Genomic DNA, 17,799 nt, shown 5'->3' with positions numbered 1-17,799 from the left:
TTGTAGAAATCATCTTCATTCGAGACAGCTGGAGTTTCAACCGCACTTCACGAGGTTGGTTGATTTTCATTATATTGGGGACGTTGGACAACAGCCTCCTCTTCGTCAAACAACATCTGTGTGGCTATTTTATCATCTATGTCTGCAAAATCCAAGTAAGGCACATTAAAATATTTGAATAGCTTATCATAGTCGAAAGCCTCTGCTGGTCCCATGCTAGGCCTTGGTGATTTGTAACTAGTAATTTCAGTGTTACGGACCACCTCAACCTTACTGTTTGATAGATTAAAGACTCTTCTGTTGGGTGTCCCAACAACATAGCCAACTAAGATACCTTCGTCAGCTTTCTCACCAAATTTAGAGTTAGTCTTTAATATCGAACATGGGGACCCGAAAGGTTCAAGACCTTTCAAATTTGGCTTTCTACCATGCATAAGTTCATAACAGGTTTTATTTAATATTTTAACAGTTAAAACACGATTAAGGATATAGCAGGCTGTAGCAATAGCCTCAGCCCAGAACACCACGAGAAGTTTAGCATCTGCCAGTATGGTCCTGGCGCCTTCGATTAGAGTTCTGTTCTTCCTTTCAGCTACTCCATTTTGTTGCGGAGTATATGGTGCACTATACTGATGTTCAATCCCTTTTGGAAAACAAAATATCTCCATCTGATAGCTCTTGAACTCCGTGCCATTATCACTTCTGATGAACTTAACCTTTCTCCCAACAATATTTTCCACCTTGGTAATCAAGTTAATTACCAACTGAACTGTTTCATCTTTTGCCTTCAGAAAATAGACCCAAAAGTACCACGAGTAATCATCAGTCACCACCAGACAGTATGATGTTCCTCCTAGACTTTTGACATTCACGGGACCAAAAAGATCCATGTGAAGCAAATCCAAGGTGCTGACAATTGAGTTAACCTTCTTGGAGTGATATGGCTTCTTGTGCTGTTTTCCTTTCTTGCATGACACACATTGGTCTATAAAATTAAAGTTCTTCAATGGAAGCCCAAGTACCAGCCCATTCTTGACAATGTAGTTCATCTTACGAAGATGAATATGGCCCATTCTTCGGTGCCACAATTCTGACTCAGACTCTGTTGCCTTAGACAGAAGACATAATTCTTCCGTCGCCATCTCAGTTGATCTCATATCCATTACATATGTGTTCTTTTCTCTTGGAGCCTTCATCACGACCCAGGTTTCAGGTATCTTGAAACCAGGATAAAGCACGAGTGCCTCATCTTTAGTAAAATGAACGGTGTATTCTTTGTCACAAATCTGAGAGACACTCAACAGGTTGTGCTTCAACACTTCCACAAAATTCACTTTTTCCAACTTTATTCTTCCATTTGTCACAGTCTCAATACCAATAATTCTTCCTCCACTTTCTCATGCAAAACTAACCCTTCCTCCTTGAACAGTCGTCCAATAACGTAACAATTTCTTGTTACCAGTCATGTGCCGGGAACAGCCACTGTCAACAACCCACATATTGTTTACAGCCCTGCTCGATTGTTCCTGCACAATTAAAGAAATAGATTAAAATCTCGGGACCCAAGACCTTCTGGTCTTGGGTTGATTAAACCTGTTATCCGGCATCCAGTACCTTGGTTGCCCAATGTTATTTTGAGGAGAGTTTCTATAAGTTCTGAAAGGAAAATTTCTAGATGACTGGCTATGAGGCCATCCAAACCTTCGTGAATTTCTAGAATTAATGGAATTATAATTGTTGGTTTGGTGATTCACTGGGAAAAAACGAGACTGGTTTCTTTGAAATCTTGGATTAGTCCAATGATTGAAATTTGATGTGTTAGCATTCTTACCAGCATCATATTTAGTATTTGTTTTATTCTCAGTTTCAGTTGGCCTCATATTTCAAGATTTCCTCTGTTTCAGAGGACAGTCACAGACAAAGTGTCCTAACCGGTTGCATCTAAAACAACTTATGTTCTAGCTATTTTTGTTGTTTTGAACATTTGTTTCAAAAGTTGTTGTAGATGATGAGGTTGTGTTACTATCAGTTTGCCTCACATACGGTGGAACAAACGGATTTAGGGAAGATTTCTTTTCATCAAACTTATAGTCCTCCCCTCATTTTAGTAACACGACCTCTTCTTTTATCTCACCCAATTCAGACGATTTGTCCGAATTTGACGAGACAGAATTTGTGACATTAGAACTTGTCTGACTCGCTTCACTCTCATTGACTTTAGTGTCTTTAGTAGAGACTTTGATTGGAACTGTCTGACTAATTTCAACATTAACGGATTGCAGATTACTAGGATTATAAGTATAATTATTATTGTATGGTGGTGGAACTTCTGTGTAACCGATTCCCCCTTTGTTAGTTGGTGAACGTTGAACACTTAGAATATGGTCAAGCATCACCGAAGAGTTTCTAAACTGTTCAATTCCACCACCTTTACCTGGTAATCAGCTATCTGTTTGTCCTTTTCAGCGATCAGTTTGGTTTTTTCTTCCAAAACCTCATAGCTAAGATCAATGACTTGTAACTTTTCAGCTAGGGTAGCCTTAAGGCTTCTGATATCTTTTTCACTAGCTTTTATTTTCACTGAGTAGCTATTTTCTTTAGTTTTAAAGTAGTGATGTTCTTCTTTTAATGTTTTTAATTTAATATTCAAACTAACAAACTGATCATTTAATGCTTTCAATTGATCAGACAGTTTTTCACATTGAGATTCATAACATACCTCTGAGAGCTGATCATTCACTTCTGCCATGTATGCTTGATCGTCCACCGTCTCTTTGTTACATATTCCAGTTTTGATATTTACCAGATTTGCCTGTTCGATCACCTCCTCAACTTGTATATTCCAGTTGTACCCACCGTTCTGCTGAGATACCATAGCCTTGACTTCATTTCCACTTCCATTCTGTTGAGTAGATCTGTTCTGACTTCGCTCAACTCTCTCATTTGTACACTCTTTAGCAAAGTGACCATTTTGTTGAGAATTATTACAACGAACCTTTGACTTGTCGAACCCCGGTCTTTCTCCAACAAACTTTCTACCAGTTTTCTTCATAAACCTCTTCACCCATCTCACTATCATTGCCATCTACCACTGCAGATCCATTTCTTCCATGAAATCGGCATCTATCTGATCATAGTCCTCATCTAAGATTGCAGGGTCAACAATTTTCCTTTGATGTTGTCACACCCTCAAAATCCACTAACGGAGTTTTACCGTCAGAGGGTGTGAACTAACAGGATCGGAATCATTAGTTATAATCAAACCATAAATAAAGATTTCAATCTACGAAAACTTTTAAGTGTAAACAAATGCGGAAGCGTAAAACCTTAAACCAAAAGTTGTGTCACGCAGGACGACTTAAAAACCCAATAATATTAGTTTAAAACAAGTTTGCATAAACAGTAACGTTCAAAGTAATGCATGATCCTATACCGCGCGCCCGCCTCGGCTACCTGAGAATAACATACTAAAAGTGTCAACACGGGGTTGGTGAGTTCACAAGTGTATATACAATAAAGCATTTGCGTTTAGCGTTTTGCGTTTAGCATTTTGCGTTACCAGATAGTGTTAAATCAATTATATATCTATAGGTAGGTAGCCTATAAAGCAAGTATTACTAAGTGTTCGACACCGAAGCTGACTGTTTATCATGTGCCTTGCCACCAGGTCTATCCCGACCATGGTAATGTGTTAGCCAAAAATACACCCACTCGACCTCCAGTTGACCTTAGCGTTGGGTGGGGTTTGTCAAACCCAGTAGTACTACTCAACAGTGACTCGCTATTATCCAATACTAAACGGTTCGATGTGTGAAGGACTTCAGTTGTTTCGTTTGCCACTTAGCCTTTACAAGTGATATATAATCTAATAACAAAATCTAAAAGCGTTTCGGAGTATGTATTCTCCCCCAAGTGAAAAGCGTTTAAAAGAGTTAAAAGAGGAAACGTGAAACTCACTGTTTGCGAAGAATTCCAAAAACGAGTAAACCAAAGGATGCGCGTCACAGAAAAATCCTCACTAGTGTTCTAAAACAACAAATGAGATTTTCTAAGTGTTGGAGCTATTATCGAGTCTCTAGACTCGGCACATAATACCTATGCATAAAATCCGTTTCGTGTTTCGTTTGTGAATTGTGTGTGTCTCAACAAACACATTCGTGATACGTTACATGTGTGAACAACTACTTGCATATCATGTATTAATATTTTACATTACTAGCAATTATTCCCCGCAAGGGCAATTTGGTCAAAAGATAACAATTATCTAGTACTTAGCACGTTTCATGTATTTTCACAAAGTTCAGCAGCTAGTTTCATCAAGACAGAATTCTACTTGAAAGATTACTCTATTCAACAGATCATAGCGTCTCAATTAATTCACCAAAAATCGTCACAAAAGCATACATGAGTTAGGTTTCCAGAACAAATTTTATTGTATTTTTATTCCTCATAGATTTCTCACAATGATGAAAACATTACAGCAACTCACAGCAGTCAAAATCATGCGCAACAGAATGTTATTTATTATTCCCGTTAAATGAAAAATCAAACTAATGCAAGACCAATTGGGTTAGATTCTTAACTCAACATGTTAACTTCCAGAAGTGGAACCAACCCATTTGGTCTTGTAATTAATTATATATGCTAATTACAAAACAACTTAACAGCAGGTCTCACAATTCAGATTTGCACTTCAGTTTTGTAAAATAATAAAAGTTAACTTTTACTCGTCCAAAAATTACAAACTTGGACTTTATAGAAACTAGACTTAACATAGTACCCTGTAGTGTTAACAACCTCGACCAATTTCCACATTAACATTTAGTTACAGTTGTCTAAACATAACTTACAATCTGTCCAGTACCAGTTTTGACCTTTAATCACATTTAAATCGTTTGAGCAACCAAAGCACCTCCAAATTAGGGGTGGTTGGGTTTTCTGGAAACTAGACTCAGAGTACTACCTCTTAGACTCATAAATAGCTCAGTTTGCTTTTATATTTAACAAGTTACATGTCGTTCAAGTTTAACAATCTCTGCTGTCAAAACTCAGCAAGCACAAACAATCGTCTAACATGCATCCTAAGCATACGACATATCTCCAAACACGTAATAAACATCATTAACCATAAAATCAGTAGTAACTCTCTAGGGTTTACAAACAATTAATGATTTAACAATCTTTCACCGTTCAAAATCACATATGATCATCTAAATCAATAACCAAAGCATAATCAATCATCATCTAGCATAAATCAACCCTAGTTCATCTTATTCATCAATTTCGTGACTTATGGTTTTAGATTAACCCATTCAAGATCAAAATTAAACATGTAAAATACATAGGATAGTTGTTTATACCTTCCTAGAACCTTAATCTTCAACCAAACTTGAAAAATCTTGTGTGTATGTGTGTGTTTGTTTTCGGCAGCCAAGAGAGGGAGAAGGGAGGGGGGCCGATCGGGATTAGAGAGAGGAAGAGAGAGTTAGGGTTTTTAATATTATTAATAATAATATGTTACATCAAGGCCCCTCAACTTCTAGTTATTACTTTTCTATCATAAGTAACTTGTATGCATCTTGAGTTAGTGTTCTAAATGATATTATCAATTAACACATAAGCCTAACACATAATTATCACATAATTTTTGTTTGGATGTTTTTCGTTTATTCACTAATGATTTGCGTCAACTCGTTTGCGTTTCGGTGCAATCCCGAACGACTACACATGTAGTAATTGTCAAGCGTCATTTAAAACTCTATTTTAAATGTAATGAGATGTGCGTTATAGATCAAGTGATCTTAAGTTTGAATCGACGGAGTTTGGATTAACGGAGTTAACCTGAAATTGACGAGTGTCACAGATGTAGTTCTCATAAGAGGCAATGAATGAAGCATATAGAGCAAATTGTTGTTCAGCTGATTTCATGCTCATAGGCATCTGTGAGTAATTCTTGCTAGAAGCACTGGCTGAGAAATTACCAGCTGAGGATTGAGACTTTGAGGAACTACTTCCACCTGCTAAAAAACATACGTCACCATCCATATTGAGTACCACATGAACGTCTTGAGCGGAGTTTGGTTCTCCCCCCGAGTAGTAGGCAGACGATTCTGTTTTCAAACTTGAGTTTGGAGAGCCTTTAGCACCGTACATTCCTGGATCCTGAACCTGATCAGTAGGCGTCTCCTTTCAAGCCATATTAAGTTCAAAATTACGTAACTTATTAACCACCTTCTCCAAGTCAAAGTTCTCAAAATCTTTATCTTCTCTCATCAGAACTGTGTACATCTCCCATTTTGGTGGGAGAGCATCAAGAAGCTTTTCCACTATCTTTTCTTCCTTGTATTCAATGGAGTAGTTATTCAACTCGGTCATCAGGTGATAATATCGTGTTATGATGTCATCGAGTGATTCATTTTTCAGATACTTGAATACTGAGAATTGAGTTTTCAGCAGTTTCGTCTTAGAGGTACGAATTCCAACATTTCCTTCATAGAGATTCTCAAGTGCTTCCCACAATTCTCGAGCAGTTTTGTACTTCTTGAACGTATGTAGAATCTCTTGAGGAAGTGCCATAGTTATGGTTGCATGTGCTTTACTTTCTGCTTCATACATTTTATTTTCATCATCCTCCATCTTACTGTACTTCTTAATTTGCTTTTGACCTTCGAACTCAGTAGTCGGTGGAATGTACCCATCTTGAATGCAAACCCACATCTTTGCAACTTGATACTTCACATATTGTTCAAACCTATCTTTCCATGCAACAAACTCAGTTCCTTTCAGAAGTTTTGGAGCTTTAGTTGCCGAGCCAGCTTCAACTTCCATCTTTACCAGTTCGGTGATATTTATCGAAGTCATACTTGAACAAAACGAGACCTAGAATCAAAAATAGTGTTATGTGAACAGTGCTGAGCGAAGTTAATTTGAACTTCGCTATGGAACAACTTCGCTGCTACCAATTTCGCTAGATGATAACTTCGCACACCTACTAAGTTCGCAGCTACTAACTTCGCTATCCTTAACTTCGCTTATCCACCAACTTCGCCTAAAACCTATATCTTCGCTGAAAAACCCTAGTTTGGATTCGACAACTTCGCTAAAAGAGCGAATGGTTTTTGCTGGTTTGACACGGCTGTAATTAAAGGATGCGAGGGTGTTGGTAGGTCCATTGACGAGTATTGTAGAGAAACTGACAAAAGTGGGGTATCTCAACGTAAAACGGTTCCGTGAATAGTCTAACGGAACAATCTTAACACACGTGTGATAATCCCGAACCACACAATCATGAGCAAATGCTCTTATACCAATTCTAAGTTCCCAGCCGGATCTACACAGGAGTATCTCGTAACACGAGGGTGCGGAATCCCCACGTTTACGATACGAGTGTTATGACGATGAACACGTAAATCACACGTAAAACACATGAGTATGTAAGATAATACTTGTTATATTGAAAAAGTAATACTCCAGAAATCAAAACACGTTACACCAAGGAGTTACAAAACAGCCGTCCAAAAGTACTATTGAAGTGAGCCGAAGTTATAATACTTATACCACGACAACTTCCCCCAACAGGCTAGGTGAAGTTTTCATAACTTCGCTCAACACAAGTTCGCTAAACATCAAATTAAACTAAACAAGTTTAACAAGAACAAAGTAACGATTACAGACACAAATAAACACGATATATTGAACTACTGGCATCATGCACAAACAGCGATTAAATGAGTAACCGACTGATACTGAGTAAGACCCGTATATATATACTGAGGGGTCATATATGAGTTATATATATGTTATAGAGGCTAACATATTAATATTTAGGCCTCAGTACGTTTAAAACCATGTAAACGAAAAAAGGTTTCGTTTATCGATACGCTATGAGTTTAAACGAAATCGTTAACATCAAAATGAGCATTTTAGCATCCGTAAAGCCCAAAAAGATTTATAAAACACTTATATAACATGTTCTAAGCAATCCGTGAAAATATTTTGGATTTTTACAACGAGTCAGTACGTTTTTTTTATTTTACAAAAATGAGTCGAAAAAGGACCGTTTTCGCACTATTTCTCGCACCTGATTAATTTTTCTCGTGAAAAACCGAACCTGAATTATATTTTGGACCGAGAACGAACTTTGGCCTGCAAAATGAGGCACTAATGGGCCAAAGGGAGGCCCAAAGCCCTCCCCCCCCCCTTATTTGTGGCCGCAAAGGGTGACACACCCCCTTTTGTTTTTAGCAACTTGTATAATGTACAAAATATATATATTCTCTCATACCAACTCAAACAAGAACAATATCAGCTGATATCTTCATCCCTCCCAGCCAAACCTAGATTTAAACACCTTATTTATATGATTTTCATACTTGATTAACAAAGTTTAAACTTAGAAATTAAGGTCTTGATTAGTTTTAAACATGTTTAACCATCCAAAAACCATAAAAATCAAGTAAAATCATTTTTTGATGTTATAAATATATACAAAGCAGAATCATATGGATTTTTGACCAAAAACACGGATTAGAACATGAATATGTCGTTTTTACGGTTTAAAAGTTCGGTTTGATACCAAAACCGAAACCCTAGTTAACAAGGTTGCTCTATGGATGATTTATTCTTGGTTTGATGTTATATGATATGTAGATACACTTACTTTGCGACCCAAGACCCGGAGAGTCGTATAAACTATCGAAAATCACCGAAAACCGACAAGGTAATACCGTATTACTCGTTTAGGGGTTGTTTGTGCTTCAATTGTGACGTGCTTGTTTTTGGCTTATGAAACTTTTCAGGGAAATTAGGGATCACATAAGTGAGTCCCTTTTCAAATTTGGTAATTTTTCGATAAACGGAGAATATTTGGGGAATTTATTACCGTTTATTGGCGTTTATTCGGGAAAAATAGGTAAACTTCATGAAAAATTATGAAATTTGGTTTGGAACCCAAAAATGTTTGCTAAGATCACTTGAAAAATTTGGGAACATTTTGAGATGTCTAAGTATTTTTTGTGCAATTGTGTTTTAATCGAGTTTTAACAGCCAAAAAACATGTTAAAAGATATTTTGATCAAAGAGTTAGATTCTGGAGATTTTTCAGGAGCTATTTCAGGGTATTGTGACCACATGGAAAAATTATGGGATTTTTCAGATGTCGTTTGGTATAAACGGGCAATTTATTACTTAATTATAACACATTAAATGAATTTTTATAAATAGACAATTAATCATAAAATTTCTGAAAATATTTTAATAAACTTTCCATATTTTAATTTATTTATACAATAATTTCTATAATTTATATATAAGTGCATAATTAGTTATGATTAATCAAAGATTTAAACTATATTTGTTTTAACGAAACCGACAGTTGGTGTTTTACGAACTTACTGGTATGTCAAAAGTGGTCGAATATCATAGTTTTAGATGAGTTTGATAAAAAAAGAACTTTTTACGAGAATTCCAGACAATTCGGATGGATTGTATGCCTTTTGTATAACCAAAACAGTAAGAAAACGGAAACGAACCGTGCGATCAATCCAGATACCGAAACCTTAAAATTATTTCATAAACCAAATTATTTTATCAATCAGTATGTTTACTTAAATTTATGTGATCTTACCTATTTCTGAAGCGCATAAACTATCAACTTGGCTAGGCTCGGAAAATGGTGAAACTGAGCCAAATCTGGTTTTAAACATTTCACAGTATACAACGTGACAATCTAAGACTATGGTCATGTTCTGGGCCTAACAGCTATACCCAGATGTTTCGCGACCCCACTTTCTAAATTGTTTTACGAACTTTTGGGGTGGAAAGCATATTTATGTATGCTTATGTACTCGAAAACTTACTATGATGTGAATTATCTAAGTGCTAACACTTGAAAGGCCTCCCACACGACTGATTCTACGAGCCGAAGGCATGTGAATAGTACTTTTGGTTTGACAATCCCAATTGACGGGCCGGAGGGATATGCCGGAATATGTTATAATCAATTGCACATAACCATACGAACTTTTGTAACATGCTATGTGGTGTTAGACATAGTACATACTTGAGGCAAATAGAACCATTGTGGGCACAGGAAGTGCGTGGGCAGGAGAGGCCACGCAATGGGACTCGTCGAGGATTCACTCGTGGCTTAGTATAATTACATCACGTATTTACAAAACATGAATATTATGATTACGTATACTGGTTTTCATTCGTACTTGTGAAACTTGAAACTCACCAACTAGACGTAGTTGACCCGTTTTAATATGCTTTTCAGGTAAGGCCAAGTTGGAATAGTTGCTACGTGCTCGGTGCTAAAATTGAAGTGAATCGCTGTACATAAACACTAGTATATATATTAAAGAATAAGCAATTACGCGAACTGGTTATGTGATTTTCATCTAGTTTGTAAACTTAGTACCTACCAATGTAATATGAAGTAAATTAGTTTGTTGAATTTCTTTATAAACAATGTGGTTGATACCAGTATTATCTGTTACATTCCCTTATTACGCTTCCGCAACTACCTAGTCGGGGTGTGTCATTGAACCACCGGTTTATATTCCTATTCCATCAAAATCCTATGGGTACAATAAGCGGGGCTAATACCTTGAATATCTGAAAGTCTCCATGCAATCGCTCCTTTGTTCATCTTGAACACTTCTATCAATTTTAACTTTTCTTCCTCACTTAATTTAGACGAAACAATAACGGGAAAGTCCGAGCCGCCTTCAAGATACGCATACTTTAAATGTGACGGAAGAACTTTTAACTCCAACGGGGCGGGTTTTTCCACCTCTTTTTCACAAATTATCTCACTAACCTCCATCATCTCCGCCGAACAAGAAACGTCATCTACCACTTCTTCTTCACCGTCCTCCATAATTTCCGTCAACTCTTCACCCGCATCCATCCCAACCAAATCGGTTCCACAAATATAGTCAAGACACTTATCAAAACCCGGAATAAAAGAATTAAGAAAATACACCGAATGGCATGGACCACTAACATCATCATTATCACCCGGGTGCTTCATGGACTTTGCAATATCATAAGTAACATTCTTATCACCAACCCGAAGTGTGATCCACTCCTCATACACATCAATAAGAGCCTTAGTCGTTCTAAAAAACGGTCGACCGAGAATAATGGGAACCTTCTCGTCGGCCTCCATGTCAAGTACCACAAAATCAACCGGAAATACAAACTTGTCAACTTTCACTAGCAAATTCTCAATAATACCTCGCAGATACTTAACCGAACGATCCTCCAATGACAACGGCATACGAGTCGGTGTAAGCTCACCCAACTCCAACTTCTCAAACAATGAATATGACATAAGATTAATACTCGCACCCAAATCCGCTAACGCTTGACTCATCATATCACTTCCGAACGTACATGGGATTGTAAACATACCCAGATCCGATAACTTTTCCGGGACCCTGTTCAACACTACCGCCAAACAATCCCCGCTAAGTAGAATAGATGAATCCTCCCCCAACAGATCTTTTCTCGTGAGCACGTCTTTCAAAAATTTTGCATACTTTGGCATGTGTTGGAGAGCTTCAACAAACGAAAGATTAATCTTTAACTGTCTAAACATATCCAGAAAATGCCCATATTCCCTCGTGTACTTTTGATTCTTGAGACGAGCGGGATAAGGAACATGGGCAATATTAATCTCAGGTGGTGGCCGGAATTCAACCAGATTTTTCTCAACTTGTAGCTCAATAATTGGTGTTTTAACTTGTGACTTACCTGGAGCCTCCATCTCAATTTCTTCATCCACCACTTCCTCTTCTTCAACTCCAACCCTTTCTTTAACTACCTCGGGACCCAAAACCCTTCCGCTACGAGTAGTAATTGCTTTCAGTTGAGCAGCCGGATTCGTCTGAGTAGAACCCGAAAACTGTCCTTGAGGCCTTTCATCGAGACGACGAGCGATATCCCCAACGGACCTTTGAAGATCAAGCAAAGAGGATTGTTGATTTTTGAGGAGCAAATCGTGTTCGGCAAACTTTTTCTATGTAATTTGATCCCTCTCCAATATTTGTTTCATCATATCTTCTAGACTTCCAATTCCCCCATTAGAATCCTGCACATTATTTTGAACATTAGTACCATTGTTACAGGGTTGACATCCCTCATAGAGATTTTAGAATCTTACAAAAAAGCAAACGACCAAACTGCACCATGAGAGAATTTTTTGCCTATAGAATTTAAGATAGGCCAAATACTTTCTCATTGACTCTGAATGGAAGAAGAATTTTTCAGCAAAAATTAGTTGATATATACACACTGATTGAAACCGAAAGACTCAACTACATACATAACCAACAAAAGGTTGTTAGATGTGAGTCATACGAGAATCTTCATAACTTAAAAAACACCGGCAACCAAGACATGTCCAGCATTGGTCAACGTGTGATATTACCGTCTTCTTTTACCGGAGGTTCTCGGTACATGATGCAAAACTACCTAGATGCCATGGATCTTTGTAGGTGGTTTGGATTTCCGGACTTTTTCATAACTATAACATGCAATCCTAAATGGTCTGAAGTCAAAAGGTTTCTTAATAATACCACCATTAATCTTGAAGACAGGCCTGACATCATGTGTAGGCTATTTAAAGTTAAGCTTGACGCAATCATCAAAGACTTAAAAAAGGGTGAATTACTTGGAAAGGTTCAAGCAAGTGTTTTACAACCTTTTTTTAGTATAATAATATTTGTTAAACAATTTTTATTTTATTTTATTTTCAAGTTATATTTAAAACTAATCATATTCATCTTTTTATGTAGTTGTTTATACCATGGAGTTTCAAAAACGTGGGTTGCCTCATGCACATATATTTTTATTCATGCATGCTGATCACAAGCTTCCTACCGTTGATCATATTAACCCATTTGTTTCGGCCGAGATTCCAGACAAGAAGGAAGATCCTGAATTATATTCCCTTGTGAGTGACCACATGATGCATGGTCCTTGTGGTTATGATAATATGAACTGCTCATGCATGATTAATAGAAGGTGTTCTAAAAACTTCCCTAAAAAGTTTACGCCTCACAATTCTATTGATTCAAATGGGTATCCTATATATAGAAGAAGATATTCTGGACGCACGGTTAAAAGGTCTAATGTGGACTTAGACAACAGAGGTGTCGTGCCATATAATAAAACGCTTCTGAAAATATATCAAGCACATATTAACGTTGAGTGGTGCAATCAGGCTGCATCCATAAAGTATTTATTCAAATATTCTAACAAAGGACCTGACAGGGCTATAGTTGAAGTTGTAGACGCTGACAATCAAGATGATCAAGTTCAAGCAAGAGATGAAATCAGAGAATATTATGATTGTCGATACCTTTCTGCGTGTGAAGCGGCATGGCGGATATTTGCATTTGAAGTACATTACAACTCTCCTTCAGTAATTAGGCTTCCTTTCCATCTTCCTGGTCAACAACAGGTTATGCACGGGCCCGATGATGATATTGATAATGTCCTTAACAAACCTTCAGTTTCCTCTTCAAAGTTTTCAGCCTGGATGTTGTGTAACCAAATTAATGAAGAGGCTCGAAACCTTACTTATGTTGAATTTCCTACTAAGTTTGTTTGGAAACTTGAACAACGAAGGTGGGAACGACGAAAGCAGGGTTTTCAATTGGAAGAATTCATCAAGTTTCTCCGTCTCTCGGTGAGGCGTATTTCTTAAGAATTCTTCTAAACAAAGTCAAAGGACCAAAATCTTTTGAGGATATCAGGACGGTATATGGCCAGACATTTCCTACAGTTAGAGATGCTTGCTATGCACTTGGTCTACTCGATGATGACACGGAATATATCGAAGCGATAAAGGAGGCAAGTGCATCCAGTTCTGGTTATTATCTTCGTGCTTTATTCAGATCAATGTTATTGTCCAGCTCTCTTTCTAAACTTGATTTTGTGTGGGAAAAAACATGGGAATATCTATCTGACGGCATTATCTACACACAACAAAGAATATTGAATATTCCGGGTATTAAATTTTGTTATTCAATACCAAAATGCATGCACCATGTTATAATTTCAATAGTAAAATATTAATGCTAACTTTTCAATTTATAACATGCTCAGTGAAATTGTTTTTTTTTATGTTTTATTTATATACGCAATTCATATAATATTATTTATATTTTTTTAATACAATTTTGTAGATTTATCACTTCCAGAAAGTCAAACTAATAATTTAAATTTGTGTGAGATTGAGAAGTACCTACTTCGAAATAACTCAAGCCTACGTAGATTTCAAACTAGCCATATCCCGATAACAATTCTATAGCTTCTTCAAACAATCGTTTAATCGTTAACGAACTCTCTTATGACACAAACACTTTACAAAATGAGTCTCGTAGCCTTATAAGTTCATTAACAAATGAACAACGAAGAGTGTTTGATGAAACCATGATTGCAGTTGAAGCTAACAAAGGAGGTGTATTTTTTCTTTACGGCTATGGTGGAACAAGAAAGACCTTTTTGTGGAAGACATTATCTGTGGCAATACGATCTAAAGGTCAGATTGTATTGAATGTTGCTCAAGTGGTATTGCATCATTGTTGTTGTCAGGAGGTAGAACAGCACACTCTAGATTTCATATTCCTATAAATCTTAACGAGGACTCAACTTGCAGCATAAAACCAGGCAGTGATGATGCACATTTGCTAAAGGAAGCCAAATTGATTATATGGGATGAAGCTCCGATGATACATAAATATGCATTTGAAGCTCTTGATAGAACAATGACAGATGTATTAACTCCTAATACTTCTATCGATTCGGGAATTCTATTTGGAGGTAAAGTTATTGTTTTTGGTGGTGATTTTAGACAAGTTCTTCCTGTTCTTACAAACGGAAGCAGGCAACATATTGTAAATGCATCTTTATGTTCTTCCTATATTTGGGGTAAATGCAAACTTCTTAGGTTAACAAAAAACATGCGGTTAACCATCGGAGCTCAAACATCTGATATTGATATGGAGCAGACAAAACAGTTTGCTAAATGGCTGTTGGATATAGGTGAGGGAAATGTCGGTGGTTTAAATGATGGTGAAACAACAATAGACATACCTGATGATCTTTTGATCAATGATTCGTCTGATCCGATTCAAAGTTTAATTGACTTTGTTTATCCTTCAATTCTACAAAATATCAAAAATATTGATTTTTTCGTGAAAGAGCATTACTTGCTCCTACAAATGAAGATATCCAAGACATTAATGATAGATTGCTCTCACTTTTCCCTAGAGATGAAAAGGAGTATCTTAGCTCGGATAGTATCTGCCCAACAGAAGACTTTGTTGATCTGTTGCAAGCAAATTTATACTCACCTGACGTGTTGAATGGTCTTAAGATTTCTGGATTGCCAAATCATAGATTGGTCTTAAAGGTAGGTGCTCTAGTTATGTTACTTCGAAACATTGACCATCAAATTGGTTTGTGTAATGGTACTAGGCTACGAGTTATGGAGCTTAAAAGACATGTCATTGTAGCTGAAATAATATCTGGAGGTAAAATTGGTACTCGCACATATATTCACCGATTAAACATGATACCTATAGACAACAAGATTCCTTTCAAATTTCAGAGAAGACAATTTCCAATTTCAGTATGCTTTGCAATGACGATTAACAAAAGCCAAGGACAGTCACTATCAAAAGTTGGTTTGTATTTAAAACATCCGGTTTTCAGACATGGACAGTTGTATGTGGCACTATCAAGAGTCAAGAGCAGAGACGGAGTCAAATTATTAATATTGGACATAGATGGTAAACTTACAAATAGGACATCTAATGTTGTTTACAAAGAGATATTTCGAGATTTGTGATTTATGTTTCACTTAGTCAAATTTGATTGTAACTTACTTTCGTCCTTCATTACTTTAATTCACCACTTTTTGTCTTTTTTTTTTTCACTCACTACATGAATAAAATGTATCTTTTATATTGTGTCCGGTCATATTATATTTTACATGTTCTATGGTTAAAGTGTTAGTAATTTTTTTAACTACAATGTATGTTTCTACCTTTTATATTTAATACCCAATTTTTTTTATGATACTTTGAATGTTTTCTGACTTATAAAATCAAATTTGTTAAACCCGTGAGCTACACGAGTAACTAACCTAGTATATAATATATATATAATATTTACCATTTTTACAATTTCCATGAGCTTATTGTTGTTGTTCTTGTTTACTTCTTTTCCTTTTTTTGTTTTTGTTTTGGTATTTTTTTTTATTGTAGGTACAAAAAGAATATAGATTATGGTCTACTAAATTATCTTCATACAGACCACACACAGGTAAAACTTTACTCAAAATGCTTATTTTATAGGTGTGGTTAACGTATTTTAATTATTATATACTTTTTAAAGGGTATTTCAGTTCGGCGGTCTGAGTTGGTTGGGCTAATTATGAGACGTAATGAGCTTGCAAGTGATCATCTGAAGGCATCAAAGACTCAGCAACTTCCACCAATGTTGCAGGTTTTTAATTATACAAAATATCCTATGAATATGTAGATATTTTTTTGGAGATGCCAATTTTGATTTTAAATACTTATTAATGGGTTGATTGGGATTATTTTTTTCTCTAACAAGTCAAACAGGTAAATAAAAAATAATAAAAAAGAAACCTTTTACACCATTTTATTTAAGGGTTATGCTATACATACACCACCTGCAGATCTGCACACCAGTATGTCTGTCACATTATTCGAGCTTTTGTATCATACGCCCCGTATGACTTCTGTCACAAGTCACATATTGTTAAGTTATTGGAGTCTGTATAACCCTTTATACGGGTCATATAACAATTCGTATAACAGTCTACGGGTTCGTATGAACATATTCGCCATATACGCCATATAATATGGCGAATATGGCGAATATGTTCATACGAACCCGTAAACTGTTTAAAGTTAATAGTGGCCTTTAACAAGTCATATACAAACCCGTAAACTATTTGAATAATATGGCCTTTATACAGATCGTATAACACTTATTTTGCCACCTTTAATATTCTGTAATGAATTAGTTTTCAAGTTAATAGTGGTGTTCTTGTTTTAGTCCCCAAACAAGTGCAAGAGTTTCAGGCACCTTAAGACCTGTTCATTCTACTATAAGGTAACATGTTTGTTTTATGGAAACGATATACTTTTTATGCATACAAAATTTCTTGTTCCCGAAATATTTGCAGCCTGAACCCGTGGTTTTTGACGCAGTCTTTCATCTAGGTGTGTTTCCTTTGAACCCACGTCCTTTGAATGCTTTAAGTTCGGACGGGGTGATCGTGTTAGTATCTTCGAGTGACGAGTCATCACCCCGCGAAGAACATTATATTGATAATACTCCTGAAACGTCGGCTGTTATGCGTCCTCTGGCATATCTTGAGCGGAAGAGAGAACATCGCTCCTCCAAAGAAGATGACGCGGAAGGAGGCCATGCTAATGCCGAAGAGGAGCTAGTGAAGAAAATGCGTGCATCTGGACCTAAGTAACAAAAGATACGCCTTGAGGATCGAGTTAAGCAGATTGACATGCAATCCACACCACGTAAGTTATTAATGCCATAGGATACCTTTTCCCTTTATACTTTTGGATTATAACATTATTCTGTTATCCGCAGGAACCACTGATACACCAGACCAAGGTATATCTACTCAGAAGCCACCATCTCCTCCTCCAACAATCGTTATACCCGATAACGCGTCTGGTTCGAAAGGACAGGAACCAGTTCAAGACGTTGAGGGTCCGGAGACAC

The 17,799-nt window shown here is 36.6% G+C and overlaps 1 protein-coding gene across 1 annotated transcript; it reads left to right on the top strand.

Annotated features, from left to right (window-relative positions):
• The first annotated feature begins 12,405 nt into the window (after positions 1 to 12,405).
• On the top strand, positions 12,406 to 17,536 carry LOC143572322 (uncharacterized). Its single transcript, XM_077057513.1, has 8 exons — positions 12,406 to 12,697; positions 12,804 to 13,522; positions 13,639 to 14,020; positions 14,608 to 15,133; positions 15,217 to 15,861; positions 16,284 to 16,341; positions 16,414 to 16,524; positions 17,237 to 17,536. The coding sequence occupies exons 1-8, from the start codon at positions 12,406 to 12,408 to the stop codon at positions 17,534 to 17,536; spliced, it is 3,033 nt and encodes a 1,010-aa protein (XP_076913628.1).
• Positions 17,537 to 17,799: the final 263 nt, after the last annotated feature.

Source organism: Bidens hawaiensis, unplaced genomic scaffold (assembly GCF_021521415.1).
Source record: "Bidens hawaiensis isolate Kalapana, Puna unplaced genomic scaffold, B.hawaiensis_p1.1 tig00025803_1, whole genome shotgun sequence".
In the NCBI taxonomy this organism is placed as follows: domain Eukaryota; kingdom Viridiplantae; phylum Streptophyta; class Magnoliopsida; order Asterales; family Asteraceae; genus Bidens; species Bidens hawaiensis.
The sequence above is the reverse complement of the archived record's forward strand: the minus strand, read 5'-3'. Positions and strand labels throughout refer to the sequence as shown.

Bases quoted from the DNA above. Each gene is read 5' to 3' on its own strand.
- LOC143572322 (XM_077057513.1), top strand. From the start codon at position 12,406: ATGTCCAGCATTGGTCAACGTGTGATATTACCGTCTTCTTTTACCGGA. The intron at 15,134-15,216 runs GTCTGATCCGAT...TTTTCGTGAAAG, and splicing joins GATCTTTTGATCAATGATTC to AGCATTACTTGCTCCTACAA. The intron at 16,342-16,413 runs GTAAAACTTTAC...TACTTTTTAAAG, and splicing joins TTCATACAGACCACACACAG to GGTATTTCAGTTCGGCGGTC.